Raw genomic sequence first — 19,582 nt, forward strand, 5'->3', positions numbered from 1 at the left:
TCAGTAGGCGGCGGCGGAGCAGATCAGATGACAGCAAGTGGAGGAGGATGGTGCACCACGTCACAGGCCTGTACGCGAGGAAGATGGTGCAGCAGCCGCAAGTGGACAAGCACAAGCACACATTGGGAGGATACTTGTGCATGCACACAACTGGTTCAGGCGGGCTGTCACAAGCGAACAGCCAGCGGCCGGATAAGTCTGCCCGACCTTGCAGACCATGCGGCGGCTGTGGCGTCCAGAAGAAGCAGCGCCCCGGCGCGTGTTGAGGAGGCCGTCGGGCATGGATGCTTCAGGCCGGGGCAGCGGATCGGACCTGGCGTGGACGGATGGATAGATTTCACCGGAGCAAAACAGGAGAGGAAGCAGCGGCGGCTGTCCGGAGAGAAGGAAACGAAAACGGCCGTGCACGAGTTGCGGTGTGCGAAAAAAAAATCTAAAGCTCTAATACCATGTTAGGAAATATACAACTTGTATTTCCATGAGGCCATAGGCCAGTATATATACATGTACAGGTGCAGGTAATATGCAGAAAACCCTTTATATAATGGGGTAAAGACAAAAGGCTACATGACTATATAAATATAACTCTAACAGATGCTACCCGGAAGACCGGGAGTTTGCACGTGCCCGGTGAGAAAGGCCCGAATATCTGCCGTCACTAATAACCCGGATAGTGACAGAATCATTCAGGTGACATGACAATAAGAGAATAATAACCTTTCAAGGCGAGGAGCATCCTCGAGGACCAATTCTGTTTTTTCATGAGAGCTATCGTGGAAGCCAATGCTTATACGAGTTTGCGAGCTAACATGGAGGCAACCAGCAGCATGACATTGACCATGCATAAGCTCTCCAAGGCATGGCAGCGAGAGCAGTGTGTGGAAGGAAAATATATAATAAAGCACTTGCATCTAGTCCCTCTCTATCTAGTCATTCATTTTCTGCATCGCGATTCGTATTTCTCTTTTTTTGTTTCTTCCACACTAAACATATCTTGAAGTTCAAACCTATGCAGCGTAGCAAAGCTTTCTAACTAGAATCTAGGATAAATCTTTCAGATTTTTTTGTCAAACATAAATATACAAAATCAGTTTTGTTTGATTAAAAAATCAAATTTCTAGTATTTATGTCGGACAAAAAATTCTGAAAGATTTATCCTAGATTCTAGTTAGAAAGCTTTGCCACGCTGCATAGCTTTGAACCTCAAGATATGTTTTATATGTGAGAAAAAAAAGAGAAAATTTCATATAGAAAGTTAGTTGTGTCACACGGATCTTAAAGCGATATTGGAGAGTTAGGATAGCAGGGCCGGGGTGCAGGTGCTCTAAAAATCCACGTCCGTGTGTGGAAGCCGTCCACGGAGATGGAAACGTCAACTAGGGTGAGCTGCTTGAGGAGGGGGCAATTCATAAACAGTGCGACTCAAGGTTTTGGTTACCTGTCAAAATTTCAAGATTTTTCATGGTTACCGCGTATTTCCGTGCCCCTGGTAAATCCCTATACCGAGCAAAAGCTATCATTTTTTGAATCTAAACACTCGATATATAGTAAAGTACGTAGGATCTAATTAATAGCATGGGAGTTGGTTCTGACGTGTAGGTAGCAACCTAGTTCCTATTTTGAGAGGTCTATGGTTCGAATGTTCGTTCATTCATGTATTTGAATTCAAAATTCAACTATAAAATTCATTTGAAATATTCTTGGTATTTCTCGGTAACCGTGGTAACCACGTTTATCGGTCTCCCTCGGTAAAATTACGTCATTCGGTAACCAAAACCTTGGTGCAACTGCATTGGGGAATTTGCAATCCCTGATATGGCAACGAGGAGGGTGGATGCGTAGTGGAACGCGGATCGCGGCAACGGACATTTGGTCTTATTCTCACGTGCAGAGAGGTAGTCATGGCCGTAGCAGATACTCCCTCCGTTCCTAAATATAAGTCTTTGGAGAGATTTCACTATGGACCACATACAGATCAAAATGAGTGAATCTACACTCTAAAATGCATCTAGATACATCCGTATGTGGTCCATAGAGAAATCTCTACAAAGACTTACATTTAGGAACGGAGGGAGTACATCCAAAGTATCCTCATACTAATTTAGGAAAAGACAAGTATCCTGTACATGCCCAAGTAATTGCTGCCACTACCAATACTAAGTTGAAACAAGTTAAGAAGCATGTTTCGGCTGTTTAGAAACCGGATTCCAGGCAAAACCCACACTATTTTCAGGTCCTTAGCCCAAATTAATGCTGTTAGAAAAAGTGCTTGCTAATTTGTACTAGCACAAGATAAATTTAATTTCAGTAAACTCATACATTAGCATCAACTACTAGTAGGCAACCCCAGCATGTTCTAGGATCATTAGCAGCAATCTGAAATAGAAAATCACAGAAGTGCCTGCTTCCTAGGTAGAAATCATAGTGCCTAGCGTACAGGTTGACCTTTCATTAAAGAAATCTAATCCGCAACTAAAGTTCTCATACTGCGGTACATAACTAAGAACAGTTAAGTTTCCAACACAAGCACGTGTTTCTAGCCCAGCTTAGGCAGAAAAGAACAGAAAAAACAAATTGCACAGGGCCAGAGGAGTTCTGGCGGATGGGATTACATTTTTCAGCAGTTTTTCTGTCGCATTCCTACCCATTACAGCATTTCACATTTCAGCAGTTTACTCTTTTTGCATTAACCCCATCTAGAAAATGAGCCCTGTCTAAGGCAGTCTAAAGGGGTCAGCTAGTGACAAATCGTGGATATGCTTGGTGACATGGTCATCAGTACAACCACTAGTATTCCTGAATGTAAATTGAGCATATCGAGAAGCTCTGTTTCCGACTTTGAGCAGCGCGCGTTGACGAGCCACAAATTCAGTGTTGTAGTAGTCCCCGCAAACTTGGAATTCAATTTTCTTTAGCAATTTCACATACAAAATAAAGAACATGACAAACTCAATCTGTTGCTTAGAGCCTTTGAATAACTTAAACACCACTCTCTTTAGATGGGTCTGAAGGCACGCTGGATGTAGTGGGTCATACTGATGCTCATTTTGCTTAAACGTCCTATAGTGTGCGTGAAACTGCAAAACAGAAAAACATATGCATATGTTAAAGCGTTGCTAACTAGACTAGATGATATGTCAATCAAAGCATACATTTAAAACGAGCAAGGATGAATACTCACTGTGACATAGAGCTTTTCCAAACAGGGGAACCACATGAGGACGTCAAGAACTGCACCCAATTGATGTTCAGAACACCCGAGGGCCAAAACCTTCACGGTGTGTATCGAGTTTGTCGAGCTGACGGGGCTCATTCCCTGAAGAAAACAACCAACATAAAAAATAACTATCTCCATGTAAGAATGCTGAATGATGTCTGTTGCTGCTACCTGGAAGACCCGGAGTTCACACGCGCCTGTTGAGAAAGGCCCAAATATCTGCAGTTTAGGTGCCCAAATAACCCGGATAGTCGCAGAATTATTCCGGTCACAATACGGTAATAATAACCTTTCAAGGCGAGGAGTATCCTCGAGGACCAATTCGGCTCTTTTACGAGATCCTTTGCGGAAGCCAATGCTCCTAAGAGTTGGCGAGCTAACACGGAGGCAACCAGCAGCATGAACTTCAAGCATGGCTAAGCTCTCCAAGGCATGGCAGCCGGAGAGCAAGCCGTGGAACACATCCCCCGAGATCGAAACACAATCCATGGAAAGCTGGTTGAGGAGGTAGAAATTCATGGAGCGTGTGATCGCGTCCGGGAAATTGCAACCCATTATCTTGGCAACGAGAAGGGTGGATGCGGAGCGGAACACGGATTGCGGCAATGTATAGCCGGTCTTATATCCAGTGTAATTGATGATGTCGAGTTCCTGGAGGCTGATGAGGGCTCGGGAGTCCAACCAGCTCTCCATCTCAGGGAGGTCGCCGTCGATCAGGTGCTTGAGGCAGAATCGGCGGGCGGGGCCAAGGTGTTGGGAGATTATCTTGGAGACGGCGGAGTGGTGGACCGCGGACGGATGATGGTGCCGAGGATAGCTTCCGGGAGGCCCGGTGATGACCTCGAGGTTGAGAGGAGCAGAGCGCCACAGGTGGCGCCATCGGCGGGAGAGGATCTGCGTGCGGCCGCCGTCCTTGGTGGGGAGTAAAGAGATGATGGTCCCGAGGACAGCGTCCGGGAGGCGGCTGATGAAATCGCCGGCGTTCACGTCGCAGTCTCCACTCCGCGCCCGCTTCCGCGCGGCTCCGTGGGACTTTCGCTCCTTGCGAGCGGATCGCGCCGCCACTGCCTTTTTCTTCTCCATGGCCGGCGGCTGGCGAGACGGAGGGAGGGTTTGTGGGGAATTCGGCGGACGCTTTGTTTTGGACTTGGGCTCTGCATTAAAAATTGCCCCAAGTAAAGAAACAAGAAAATCCCCTCAAACAAAGAGCAAAGAAAAGTTGTCTAAAAAAGAAAAGAAAAGGATACAAAATAGAAACCTTGCAACCGTGTGTGTTTTAGACTTTAGTTAGTTCGTGTTTTTCTCTTTCTTTTCTCTAATCTAATATAAATATATTTGTAATTTAAGGGGAAATCAGCTATGAGGTCGAATTTACACTTGAAATATCAATGTATAGTTGTATAGTCTTAGATAGCCATAAGCTTGATGCTAGGCTATAATTTGAAATATCAATGTACAGTAAAATTGGCACTTGGTTGTATAGGTTTAAAAATTCAAATAGCCATAAAGGTTGGTGCTAGGCTATAGCCCACGAGAGAGTAAAATTCACAGGACTACCATAATCGTGTCACACAATGCAAAAAACCACCAACTCTGCAATGCACCGCATTAAAAAAATGGGTTAATTATCCTTTTGCCCTCAGTGGTGTCCATGTGCTCAGTTTTGCCCTCAGATGCGAATTGTGCTCAGTTTTGCCCCTAGTCCGTGCGCACCGACTCGTTCCGTGAACTCTGCCGTCTCCGTCAGGTCAACCTTTTGACTCGGCCCTTACAGGTGGGACCAGGCGGCAGAAACGGCCAATTTTATTCAGACCGTTGCACGCGTGGCTTGTGGGACCCAGCAAAGAGCCGTTGAGCAGAGAGTCGTTGGCGGGTGTGCTATATAAGCGGGCGACAGCGGTGGTGACCACGGCGACAGAGAGCACGGCGGTGACCACGGCGAGAGAGAGAGCACGGCGGAGGGAAGCTAGCTGTGGAGGGCGCGGCGGTGGGAAGCTGGCAGTGGAGGGCGCGGCGGCGTTGAGATCCCCTTCGGCTCCGAGCTCCATGTCTTCCTCAAGCTCCCGCGCCACCTCGCGGATGCAGAGCCGGGCGCGTGTGGACATGCCTGTCTTCGTCTGTCCGCGGTGCCGGGCGGGCGTTGATCGAAGGGTTTCTCAGACACCGAGGAACCAGAATCGTCCGTTCTACGTGTGCAGCGAGAATGGGGTAAGAATCGGGGCAATTGCACCATTTTCGTCGTCGGGATGTTTGAGCAATGGGTTGATCTGTTTAGTGTTCATGCAGGTGACATGCTTCTTTCTTTGGGTCGATGCTCTGGCCAAGACTCTGATGAATGAACTGCAAGAAGAGCATGAAGAATGGTTGCGCATGTTGCCACGAACGGTAGTGGCCACACCACGAGCTCCGGAAGAAGAGATGGATGGCGAAGCACGCACTGACAGAGAGCTAGCTATTGAGCTTAGGATGTTGAAGAAGAAGGTTAGGAAGCTTGAAGATCAAGCACTACCAATACCCATTTGCAAATACTTTTGGGCATTTGTAGCTATGGTAATCGCACTGGTTGTAATGTTGAAAATGTATGGAAAGGCATGAATTATGAAGGAATTTGTAATCTTGAAATTGTTTGAAAAATTCACCTAGTTTAAATGTTGGTTAAAGTTGTTTAAATGTTGAAACAAAAAAAGAAGAAGTGACCAACATTTAAATATGTTGGAAAAAAAGAGAAGAAATTAGGAATTCAGAAACTTTTGATCAATGAAATGCAGCTCTCTGCTCTGCCTTTCTGTCCAAAAAAAGGTTGCTCTTGGGCCAAATTCAGAGCGTAGAGCCAAGTGCAGGCTAGACTAATGGGCCAACTGCATCCAATTAGGCCCATTCAGGGGTTTTCTTGCGTATTTTTCTGTTTTCTATTCTGATTTAATTTAGGCAGTAAATCATAATGCTGAAACTTTTTGTGGAAGCTAATTGAATTATTCCGAAGCCAAACAATTAATGTTAGAAATTTTTTGGAGCTGTTAATTAATCCAATTCAAATACACCGTGATTTAAATCAAAGACCAAAATGTCATGAAAAATGTGCCTCAGCTCTGGTAGAGGTTTACGCCAGGTGCCAAAATAAATGAACATTTTTTAAGGGCATTACATTGAGAAAAACATAATATGTCTAAAAAATAAAGGGTGGAAAATGCACAAAAAATTGGTGCGCTTGGGGACTCGAACCCAGGACCGCGTGGGTTTGTGGTATTTAGGGCTACGCTGGTAACCGCTAGGACAGATGGCAAGACTTTGACATGGGTAGGGAAAGAAGGTATACATAGTGAGACTGTGAATTTTTTTTAAAAAAAAATAGTGAGACCGTGAATGTTGCACACGCGTGAGAGTGGTTTTCCTTTGTTTTGCACTTAAATTTTGGAGGGTTGGAAGGTTGAAAATGTATGTTGCACTACCACATGATTTTGGTCAGAGTGGCACTTGGTTTAGGGTTAGAGTGGCACTTGGTTTAGGATTTAAAGGGAATAAATTTGCATGTTAGTTCATGACTTTTTGTTTGAATGAAACAGAGGGCTTCTCACCCCCTCCGAAAACCACAAGTTCTCGAACTTCATGACTTGTTTAGGGAAGAAATGATAAGTTTGGGCACGGACATTTTTTAACACACATAATAAGATGGAACACACCGTACCATTACAACTTAGATAAGTTCACGGACAGTTCACGGACACATGATGAAACATGACACGACACGACACGACATAGAAAAGCAACAAAATAAAAAACCAAACATGACGAGCTTGACTCCGGGCTTGAACATCTTCATCTTGACCTCCTTCTTCCACCTTGGCCGCGCGCGCCCCTTCAACACCGTCTTCATCTTCACACCTCCTCCTCCTCGTCGTAGGGAAGGGAGTGCATCTGGCCTGGAGCGGGGAAGATGCGCTCGTACTTGGTGTAGATGTTGTAGACGGTGAAGAAGATGGCCTCGCAGCCGCACCAAAAGACTTGGCCGAGGAGCTCGCGCGCGTCAAATGGGTTGGTGAAGGTGACCGTGAGCAGTATGAGGATGCCGCCGCGGTCACGAACCTCGTTGAGGGTGAACATCCTCGGAGAGCCCCGTGGGAGGTGGGCATAGCCGGCTCTGAGGAAGGCGCGGGTGAGTTCGACGGAAGCCCTCCACCTTGAAATAGCCCACACACGGAGCTCCCTCTCCACGAGCACGCCCGGTGGGTAGCGCAGCTCCGGCACCACAGGCGGACGGCTGAAGGTCGGCCCGTTGAACTGCATCTTCTTCACTTGGTCTCGCTTGGGGAGGGATCGGTCGCTTGGGTGTTTGAAGTTGGAGAGGATCGGATCTGGCTTGTGGGTGGGAGAGGAAGAGAGGCACCCCATTTATAGGCCTGTGGGTGGGAGAGGAAGAGAGAAAGGATGAGAACGGTGCGTGTGTGAATCCGGACGCGTGTGTGTATCCGTTACGTTTTGCACACTTAAATTTTTGCACGAAAACGATGCATCTTTGACCGGGCAGTGCATGTGAACCGCTGCCCTGAACCACTGCCCTGAACCACCTAGCTCGCCTCGCTAGCCTAGCTCGCCTAGCGCGCCTCGCTCGCCTCACTCGCATGCATGCACGTCGCCGCCTCCCGCGCATGCGCAAACCCACGTAGCCGCCTCCATGCATGCAAGGCCTGGAAAGGCTGAGACGGGCTATTTACTGCAGTCTCAGGCCCAGACAACGAGACGGCCCAACGGTCCATCCAGCGCGCCCGATATTTGTTAAAAAAACAATCTCCCAGCCAATCAGATTGCATCTCGCGGATCGCCCCCCTCCTCCCCGCAGATTCCTTCTAGAAGGGTTAGATCGACGGCCCTTGATCACCGCTAGGGTTAGATGAACGGTCCTTATTCAGCGCTAGGGTTAGCGGGGTTTGGGAGGGGTTTGGAGCAGTCAAAGCTATGTTTGACCAAATTTCAAATGAGCATAATAAATTAAATAAAAATCAGAAAAATGAAAAACCTGCGCACATAGTCTTCTTATGTCATATACTAACGATTTAAGTTGATAAACAAGCTTTACATACATTTAAATGATAAGTTCATGTGTATTGTATGATATCTCGAGTATCTCAAACTCTCTTGTATGAAGTGAAGAGAAGTGTTTTGGGGAAATGAACATGAAAATTTCAAAAAACTCACCACAGCTTCATTTTGGAGTGACTAAGAAGGATCCAGGCTTAGTTTTTCATTTTGATGTTTTACACTTGTTTAAATCTTGGTCAAAGTTAAGTTTGACCAGAATTCAAATGAGCAAAACAAATTTAAAAAAATCAAAAAATGGAAAAACCAGCGCACATAGTCTGTACATATAGAATATATGTGTAGGAAAGTTATTTGACTGATTTAGATAAGGTCGAAAAAAACCTTGCTTAGAAATGAGGCCGTTTACCCTACCTTTGGACCCCTCTTTTTAGCACATTTTTCATGAAAATTTCAAAAACCTCACCACAACTTCATTTTGGATTGACTAAGAAGTATTCAGGCTTAGTTTTTCATTTTGATGTTTTAGACTTGCTTAAATCTTGGTCAAAGTTAGGTTTGACCAGAATTTAAATGAGCAAAATAAAATTCAAAAAAATCAAAAAAGGAAAAACCATGTGCTCATTCAAACATCATCCAACAGATATTTAAACATCATGTCAAACATACTTCTAACATAGGTCCAACATCATCCAACAGAAATACAACATGTCAAGTGATAAATGTTTCATAATACAACATCATTCCTTATTCATAATGTTTCATAATTGTTCATAGATAGCGTTGGGGCTTCTGTCTGTTCCTTGAGCTTCTTGTCATCACTTTGCTCCTCCTGCACCTTGTGCTCATTGTTTCTTCTCTTCTTCTCTTGGTTGTCGGTACCTTGCGCGTCTTCTTCAAACCTACCATAGAGCTGTGCAAAACATAAAGGGTCCAAACATAAACGGTAATGAGATCATGTCAAGTGATAGATGTACAGTAGTATTTGACCCTTGCAAGATTTACATACCTAGCAGAACTCACAACAACAGAAGGTTGGTCACCATTTGGAGCCTCACTTGGATCATCATTTGGAGCCTCACTTGGATCACCATGATCACCATTTAGAGCCTCACTTGGATTACCATTTGGAGCCTCACTTGAATCCGGCTGTTGACCATCATTTTCATCATCTGTTGAGGCAACCGGCTATTGACCAACATTTTCATCATCTGTTGAGGCAACCGGCTGCTGACCAACATTTTCATCGAAGCCTTCATCGAAACTCTCTCCGAATGCTGGATCTACTGTGTTATCACAATACTTACCGAAATGACCAGACCCACCACATCTTGTGCACTTACGCTTCCTCGCTCCAAGTCCAGCTCCTTCACTGCGAGGTCTTATTCGACTCTTCCTTGGTCTACCTGCTGCTCTCTTCAGAACCGGAGCGCAAAGCTTGAATCCAGGGTCCACCATGTCCTATTGTTGTTTTCCCTCCATAGCAGGCAAGGCATAAGCATATGTGGCTTTGAACCTTGCAACAGAGTAGTAATCATGCACATACTGCTGTATGTTCCCTGCTGGACCTGGGAGAGAAGTGATGAAAAACAAGGCATGAATGCATGGCAACCCAGTTATCTGCCATTGCCTACAACTGCAAGTTCTAGCTTCTAAATCCACTGGATATCTCCATTCCCTCTTCTCTTTATCCAAATATGATATCTCTGCTGTGGTACCCGAGCAAAGCGTCATGTTCATTTCCAAGCCTGTTGTCTTCTGCTTCAGTTCATTCATCACGGCATGGATGATAATGTGGCCCATGAATTTTGCCTCGGCTATTCCTGCACGATAATGAAATTTCTGCATGTATTCTATCCTTATTCTGTCAAGCAAATCCACCACATAATGACCCTTTAGTTTCCGGATCGTTGAGTTGAAAGACTCTGCTAGATTATTGTGCACATAGTCAACTTTGCTCACTTCACTGAATTGGCTTCTGGCCCATAACTTGGAGTGGTGTGTTTCCAAGTATTCTTTCACTTTGGGATTCATGTATAACTGCCTCAAGTGGTAGTTGTGCTTCTTCACACTGCATGTCAAAGATGCTGGCCATAAATTGTCGGTATACACCTTTCCTTTGAATTTCTTCATGAAATTTGCAGCAAGGTGACGCATGCATTCCCTATGCTCTACTCCAGGGAACACATTGTCCACGGCCACTTCTAAACCTTTGCAGGCATCTGTATGAATGACCAACCCATTGGGATGTGCAAGAGCCCGGCGGAGATTATGCAAAAACCAAGTCCAGCTCTCCTCAGACTCTGTCTCTAGCACACCATAGGCAACTGGAAATACAAAACTATGTGCATCAACTGCACAAGCTGCTACTAACTGTCCTTTAAACCTTCCTGTGAGAAAAGTGGCATCAATAGCCAAATAAGGTCTGCAGCCTGCTAAAAAACCCCGGCGACAAGCCTCAAAGCAGACAAAAACCCTTCTAAAACATTCCTTGGTCTTTGTCACTCCCCTGAATGTGTACTCCACGGTGTGGTGATCAATATCTACAATACTACCTGGGCTTGTCCTCTCCACTTCACCTTTGAATGAATACAACAATTGAAAACTTTCCTGCCAGTTACCATAAATAGAATCCATAGCATGTTGTTTACCATTGAACAACCTCATGTATGGTAAATCTATCTTGAACTTATCTTTGATGTTCTTCTGCAATTCCTTTGGACCCACTTGCTGGTTTTCTTTCACCCACTTTTTTACTTCTTCTGCCACCCATCTTGACTTGGCTCTACTGATTGTATCCTTTCTAAGGGTTGATTCCTGACATGTGTGCTTAAAAGGATTCACTTTGACCTGAACATTAGTGCTATTCCGCATTTTAGCTGCAAGCAGCCTCCATGGACAACCCTCAGTCGGACAGTGCACTCTGTAACGTACTTGATCGCTCTTGTCAACTTTGAAAGTACGTTCTACCTTGATGCAGTATGTCACAAGTGCATTTCTACACTCATTCATGGATGCAAAAATTGTACCTTCTTCCATTTGAGGGTTCAAAGGGTCCCATTGAACAGCTGCAAGGTCTTCGTCCTCACCCATCGCGTCATCATCCACACGGACTGCATTGTGAGCCTCATCTTGGTTTTCAGCCCTAGGTGCCCGTCGTAAATTCTGAATAACATCAGAATATAACTTCTCTTCATCAACCCCAGAATTGTAGCCATCAGGCTCCACTTCAAGGGGGACCCTACTGCTGTTGCCCACACTTGTCGAGCCACCACGTCGCCGTGCACCAACTGAACTGTTATGGCTAGAGATGCCATTACGACGACTTGATTCTCCCCGAGATGTTGCACCCGCCATCCTAGGTCCAAATGCCTGCTCAAGCACATCAACTTGCAGCCTCACATGGAAATTATCTTTCTCTTTATGCCTAACAAACATGGTAGCTAGCTCTTCCTCATTACTAACTGTCACCCAATTCTTTCCCCCATCATAGTATTTGTAAACCACTTCATCAAGCAAACCCCAAGGATATTGGCTACAAATTACCTCCCCAAATTGTCTGAAACTCCAATTACTAGCCATTGGCAACCGATAATCAAAACCTCCTTGGTATTTCTTCTTATCCTTTGCATCGAACATGTACCGGTCCCTTCTAATGTGCACCATGAAAGCAAACCGCAACTCCATCCTAACCGGCGAAAAACAGAGACGCAATCAGCACACTAATTGGGCAAACCTACTCGAATCGAGTGTTCAAATGCACAACTAAGCTCAATCTAAACAAGAGGCGAGACTTACCCCTCGGGAACCCAGTCGTGGACGCGGCGGATCTCCGGCCCGATGCCTGCCTCGTCAAATACTCCGGGGTTGCCGCTGCTCTCCATTTCGCCCTAGGGTTCTTCCTCCTAGTTCAAATAGCTCCAGCAGCCCCCCACCTTTGAGCGCTCCGGCCGGGCGCACGGAAGGAGGCCGCGCCGCGGGTCGAGCAGGTGGCGGGCGCCCCACCCGTGGCGTCGCAGGAAGGTGGTGGGCGTCACAATGAGCCGTGGAGCGTAGGCGCAGGGAGATAGCGGCGGAGCAGGGCGTGCAGCTGGTGGCGGGGCAGGTGCTGGCCGCGGCGCAGGTGGCGGCGGCGGCGGCGCACGACAGCCGGCCGGGCGGATGGGTGTGAGCTAGAATGATTTGGGGATTTAGTTGCAGGGGCCTACATGTCAGCTCCGGACCCACGTCCACGCGGTCCCACGTGTAAGCTCCGGACCCACAACTACTAACGCCGGCGGACGGAATGGACTCAAATATGGCCGTTTGGCCTCGTCGTAGTTGCTGTGCACGGACTAGGGGCAAAACTGAGGACAATTTGCATCTGAGGGCAAAACTGAGCACATGGACACCACTAAGGGCAAAAGGATAATTAACCCTAAAAAAATAACCATGAAAAAAACACTGATTGTAGATGCTAAGCATTTGGATGAAGTCATTAATCGGTCGGGTCCGCCCATCAGGCTGAGTTGGCATGAAAAAAATGCCACATAGGCAAATTGGACTAGTCTTCTTTTCTTTCTCCTCTCCTCTCTCGGGCATTTCATCAAACACCATTTTGCATCTCTTCTAAGTGGGTACAAGAAGAAGCCGCCCGCGCCTCCCACGCACCGAGGACACCTGGCTGCCGCACCGACACCCGGACGCCCAAGAAGAGCCTCGCCCTGGCCGCACTCTACGTTGCTGCGGCGGGGGCAGTGCCAGCGCGCTCTTGCTGTAGGAGCTGGAGGCGTGGCTGCTGGGCACCGAGCGGCGGGTGACGCCAGCGCGCGCGCCGTTGACGGAATTGGGAGCGCAGCTATCGGGTGCTGGGGCGGGGGGGTGCTGATGGGCATGGTCGTGGGTGCGCTGGTGTCGCCCGTGGGGCGGGGGCGGCCATGCCTACACTAGCGGGGCATGTGGCTTTCAGGTTGTAGCCGACCATGAGGGCTGCTTCATGGTGTGGCTGCACACCGTGGAGGTGCTCTACATGGCCTCCGAGGGGCCCCACATACCGGGGGGGTGGGGCGGCAGACACGAGAAGGACGCCTTCCTGTTGCACAACATGGTGATGCTCATCGCCTTGGTCAGGGAGCCCGCATCCACGCTCGACTCCGTGAACCCGGAGTCATTCGCCGCAAGGAAGAAGCAGGTCTTGGGCAGCGGTCACGACCGGGGTCGTGGATGCTCTCACGGAGGTGCTCGACTGTCGCAACCCCACGTGGCACACCGCAGTCCGGGAGCACACTGCTCCACTATTGTTGTCACCTGTTGTGTGGGATCGTGTCAGATACCTGAAGATATATGCAGCTAGCAATGTTATTTCTTCAGACAGACAGAGACCGATTCAGTTAAGTCATGGAGATCCTACGGCTGTCATCCCCTGACAAGATCCGACGGTGTTGCGGCATCGCCTAGCTTTCACCGTCCTCTCTGTAACTTTTCTCTCGTGAGACTTCGACAGTAACTCTGTAACCTCACTCGCCTATAAGACTATATGTAAGTGAGCCAGCTGAGTGCTCGGGCAGAAAATGAAATACCAACTTTAGTCCCAGTTTACTTTGTTCTTATTTCTGTAGCTAGGTTTTCACTAAAAATCCCCAATTCATCGAGGGTGCTCCACCATCGGGAGTTATTCATCTTTGTCGATCCTCTTTGGGATCTGAAAATTGGTATCAGTAGCCCTAGGAAGTGGTGGCCATGAAGTTGGACATCGAGCACATGGGATCCGGGACGGAGGAGCTGAGCTCCAAGATGGAGGGGATGCAAGAGAAGGTCACGGCCCTGAATGAAACCCTACTGCGAATGGAATCGCTGCTACGGGAGAAGCAGGCACCAGGTACTCCCTCCACATCCAAGGAACAAGGGAAAGAGGTGACTTCGGGACAAAAATCCCAGCCCACCCAAAACTCCTCTGAACCCTTGATCTGGCACTCAGAAGTTCCACACTGGAGAAGAAAAGGTGGGCAATATCAGGAACAAATCACTTATGACCTGGAGCATCCAAACCAAGATGAGCAAGAACAACAATTTGTTTACCCTGAATTTCAACAACAGTACTATGAAATTGAGGGAGGGCAAGCTCATGGTTGGGTAGATCCTCAGCAGAATATGTACCAAGACATACCAGTTTTCCCCCAGACCAATGGTCGACCACCATACTGGAACCAAACACCATTAGCCCCTCCCATGTTTCCACCAAACCAATCCCACCACGACCCAGCACCACTACAGCCACAACCTTTGGTTTATCCACCAAACCCACAGCCATATCCCCCTCAAACTCCTCAGAACCATCCTACCATTAATTACCAGCCCTATAACATGCCACCACCCTACCCATACCCCACCTCAAGAACAATACATACCACAACAACAACTATCTATCCCCAACCCCATTATCCAGTTGCTCCCTTCCAACAACAACATAATTACCCCCAACCTACACCCCAGAATTCCTTCCAGCACAGAGGAGGTGGCTTCAATTACAGAGATGATAGACACCAGAGGTTTGATAAGGAGGCCCAATTTTATAAGTCCATTGCTAAGGCACCAAAAATGGATTTCCCTCGATTTGACGGCTCCAATCCACAAGAATGGCTCAGGCTCATTGAAAAATACTTTGCAATGGTCTATGTTCCTGAAAATGCCAAATTTGATTATGCCCAGATGTATATTACTGGAAGGGCTAACACATGGCTTAGAAATCTAGGAGTATTACAAGCAAACCTTACTTGGTCAGATTTCTATAAAGCTCTCTGCAAGCGATTTGCTACCATCAGCTCTTATGAAGTAGTAGCAAACTTCAATGCTCTCAAGCAAGGGGCAAATTCTATGGCAGAGTATACTGACAGGTTTGAAGAAATGATGGCTTCCTACAGGAAAGAAAATCCCAAGGTCAAAGAACAATATTATGTCAAGTGTTACATTAACGGACTAAGGGAGGAAATCAAACACTACCTCAAACCATTTAAGCCAGTCACTCTGTATGATGCAGAGGAAACGGCAAGGGACATGGAACAAGGAGCTAGTGCTGCTGCTGCTCAAGCAAAAAGATACCAACCTACAGGGTTGTATCCGAGAAACAATGCCCCTACCAATTTTCCAAATAGACCAAAGCCACCTGACAATATGGGTAATAAACCACCAGAAAAACAAGGCACCAGACCCGAAGTCAAGTACAAAGAACCAGGGTAGTGTAGATACTGTGGCCAAAGATGGTTTTTTGGCCACAAATGTGCCCAATACAAATCACTAAACCTCATAGCAACTGAGGAGTCAGAAGCAGAGTGGGAGGACTAGTTGCAAACTGCAAACCCTCCACCTGAGATAGAGCAGCCAACCACCTCCCCAACTGATGAGGAACAACTCATGTTGATTTCAATGCAAGCCATTAAAGGTAGAAGCATTGCAGCCACATTCACATTGTGGGTTAACATTGGAGGGAAAAAGGGGCTCGCTTTGGTCGATTCTGGCAATACTAACACCTTCATTGATATGAAGTTTGCCACAAAAACGACTTGTGCCATTTCAACAAATAAGCTCCAACCAGTGCACATTGCTGGAGGTGGGAAACTACAGACAGGATCACACATAGCTGCTGCTAAATACAAGATCCAAGATCATGAATTCTGCAACACTTTCAAACTACTCCCTCTCAAGGGATATGATATTATCCTGGGGTGTGATTGGCTCTTGGAACATAGTCCAATCTCTCTGGACTTTGATGAAAGGGAGATGACTATCAACTGGAAAAGGGAAAAGAAAATTACCCTACAAGATAATACATTTGCTAAAGGAATCCCTCCCATCACAGTGGACAAACTGATGTCCATCCAGAGCAAGGTGACGGAGGGCTACCTCCTTTTTCCTCTCTCAAAAGAAGCATCTGAAACACCAGCAGTCCATCCCCAAGTACAAGAAGTACTAGAGGAGTTCCAGGATGTTTTTCAGACACCTTCTGGCTTACCACCTATGAGGGAATTTGATCACGCTATTCCATTGAAGCAAGGAGTGGAACCCCCTGGCTTGAGACCTTATAGAGTTCCACATCACCAAAAAGAAGAAAATGGAAAAGCAAATTCAGCAATTACTAGAAGCCTCTATCATCAGACCAAGTGATAGTCCTATGCAGCACCAGCACTCCTAGTGAAGAAAAGGGATGGTACATGGAGGCTATGCACAGATTTTAGAAAGCTCAATGATCAAACAATCAAGAACAAATTTCCTATCCCGATAATTGAGGACCTTTTGGATGAATTGCATGGGGCAAGCTATTTCACCAAGTTGGATTTGCGGTCTGGTTACTACCAGATAAGAATGAAGAAAGAGGACATACACAAAACGGCCTTCACCACATTCTTAGGGCATTTTGAATATTTAGTGATGCCTTTCGGACTCACTAATGCTCCTACCACCTTTCAAGCTCTGATGAACTTCATCTTTAAAAGATACACAAGGAAATTTGTGCTCGTCTTTTTCGATGACATCTTGATATACAGCAAAACGCTTGAGGAGCACATCCAACACCTGAAAATAGTGCTCCAAACACAGAGAGAACAGTAGTTATATGCTAAACTTAGCAAATGTGTCTTTGCTGCACCACAAGTAGAATGTTTGGGCCACATCATCTCCTCGGAAGGAGTAGCTACAGATCCTGGCAAAGTTCTCACTGTCCAAAACTGGCCCTTCCCAACAACCATTACTCAGTTGAGAAGCTTCCTGGGCATGGCAGGTTACTACAGGAGATTTGTCCCCAACTATGGACTTATATGCAGACCACTGCACAACATACTCAAGAAAAACTCCTTTCATTGGACTGATGAACAAACAGAGGCATTTAACTTGCTCAAACTCAAGCTCACAACTGCTCCTGTTTTGGCCCTTCCAAATTTCCAAGAAAAGTTTGTTCTTGAAACAGATGCCAGTGGCTATGGCATTGGGGCTGTCCTCATGCAGAACCGGGAGACCTCTAGCTTATTTAAGCAAGACACTAGGGGTGAAAGCATCTGCTATGTCAACTTATGAGAAGGAGGCTCCGGCAATATTAGAAGCGTTGAAAAAGTGGAGACACTATTTTCATGGAATGGAGTTAGTAATCAAAACAGACCAGAAAAGTCTCAAATTCATTACTGAACAAAAAGTATCTGAAGGACTACAACACAAACTTCTCCTCAAGCTGTTGGAATTTAGTTATTCCATAGAGTACAAAAAGGGGAAGGAAAACAAAGTGGCAGATGCCCTGAGTAGAAAGGACAACACAGTCATGGCTATTACCACATTTACTCCTTTGTGGATTGAGGCAGTAGAAAAAAGCTATGAACTAGATGACCACTGCAAACAACTACTCCAACAGCTATCTATTGCTCCTGACCCAACATCTAAATATACATTGTCAGACGGCATACTCCGGTACAAGGGCAGAATTCCTAGATGAGCATACCCGGGAGCAAATAATCAACTCCTTCCATACATCTGCAATAGGAGGACACTCAGGCATGGTGGCCAATTACCAGAGAATCAAAAGAATTTTTTACTGGCCTGGCCTCAAGAAACAAGTCCACAAGTTCATAGCAGAATGTGCAGTCTGCCAAAGGGCGAAGGCAGAGCATTGCCACTACCCAGGTTTACTAGATCCCCTGCCTCTTCCGACACAAGCTTGGACTGATATAACAATGGATTTTATTGAGGGTCTCCCCAAATCACAAGGCAAGGAAGTCATTCTAGCGGTGGTGGATAGGTATACAAAATATGCTCATTTCATTGCCTTACCCCACCCCTACAGTGTCAACACAGTAGCTCAAGCGTTTATCGATAATGTCTTTAAGTTACATGGACCCCCAGTGAGCATCGTCACAGACAGGGACAGAATCCTCACAAGTAATATGTGGCAAGGGGTTTTCAAGTCACTAAATGTGCAGCTCAAGCTTAGTACAACACACCATCCTCAAACACATGGTCAATCCGAGAGGGTAAACCAATGCCTAGAATCTTATCTCCGCTGTATGACATTTCAAGAACCAAACAAGTGGGTTGCATGGCTGTCCCTTGCGGAATGGTGGTATAATACCTCATATCATACGGCTACAAAGGAAACTCCATTCAAAGCCTTATATGGATATGCTCCTCCAATGATAAGTGAAGTTGCAGTCCCGGGTCCTGCTGATAGTGAAGCACAAGAGTTCCTCCATGATAAGCAGAGAACATTGGCCCACCTCAAGGAAAACTTACTGCAAGCTCAACACAGAATGAAGAAGTATGCAGATAAACACAGATGTGAAAGATCATTCAAAGTGGGTGATATGGTGTACTTGAAAATGCAACCATATAGAAGAGCTTCATTTGGACTCAGACAAGCCATTAAGCTGACTACCAAATTCTATGGGCCTTTTCGCGTGATGGAAAAATTGGGCAACTCTTCTTACAAGTTGCTGTTACCACCACAGGTGCAAATTCACCCGGTTTTTCATGTCAGCCAATTGAAGGGCCACAAGGGCTCCCATGCCATCCCAAATCAAGAACTCCCTTTAGGCCTTGTTCGGTTAAGCCACTCCTCAAGTGGATTGGAGTGGAATGGAGGGGATTTGAGGGAAAATTGAACTAGATGGGATTTAATCCCTGCCAATCCCTATCAATCCCTCTCATTTTTCATGGAACCGAACAAGGCCTTAGTGGGACTGGATGGTAAAATTAAAACTGAACCACTCACGGTCATTGAGACTAGATCTCTGCCTAGAAGTGGTGTGCTGGTCACGCAATGGTTGATTCAATGGGCCAACTTGGCACCGGAGGAGACCTCATGGGAGGACGCTAACTTCATCAAGCAGGTCTTCCCTACCTTTTTCAAGAAAACAATTCAGTCCTGGTTTCCAGAGAAAAACACTTGAGGACAAGTGTGGTTTTCCTGGGGAGCATTGTCGGATACCTGAAGATATATGCAGCTAGCAGTGTTATTTCTTCAGACAGACAGAGACTGATTCAGTTAAGTCATGGAGATCCTATGGCTGTCATCCCCTGACAAGATCCAACAGTGTTGCGGCATCGCCTAGCTTTCACCGTCCTCTCTGTAAGTTTTCTCTCATGAGACTTCGACAGTAACTCTGTAACCTCACTCGCCTGTAAGACTATATGTAAGTGAGCCGGCTGAGTGCTCGGGCAGAAAATGAAATACCAACTTTAGTCCCAGTTTACTTTGTTCTTATTTCCGTAGCTAGGTTTTCACTAAAAATCCCCAATTCATCGAGGGTGCTCCACCATCGGGAGTTATTCATCTTTGTCGATCCTCTTTGGGATCTGACAGATCGACCCCCCCCC

The 19,582-nt window shown here is 46.4% G+C and overlaps 1 protein-coding gene across 1 annotated transcript; it reads right to left on the minus strand.

The window, feature by feature from the left end:
• Positions 1-2,714: 2,714 nt before the first annotated feature.
• LOC119320757 (putative F-box/LRR-repeat protein At5g02700) lies at positions 2,715-4,300 on the minus strand. The gene is made up of 3 exons (XM_037594710.1): positions 3,389-4,300; positions 3,182-3,316; positions 2,715-3,077 (listed from the first exon to the last, which is right to left on the minus strand). The coding sequence occupies exons 1-3, from the start codon at positions 4,298-4,300 to the stop codon at positions 2,715-2,717; spliced, it is 1,410 nt and encodes a 469-aa protein (XP_037450607.1).
• Positions 4,301-19,582: the final 15,282 nt, after the last annotated feature.

The sequence above is a fragment of the Triticum dicoccoides genome, chromosome 6B (genome assembly GCF_002162155.2).
Source record: "Triticum dicoccoides isolate Atlit2015 ecotype Zavitan chromosome 6B, WEW_v2.0, whole genome shotgun sequence".
Lineage (NCBI taxonomy): Eukaryota > Viridiplantae > Streptophyta > Magnoliopsida > Poales > Poaceae > Triticum > Triticum dicoccoides.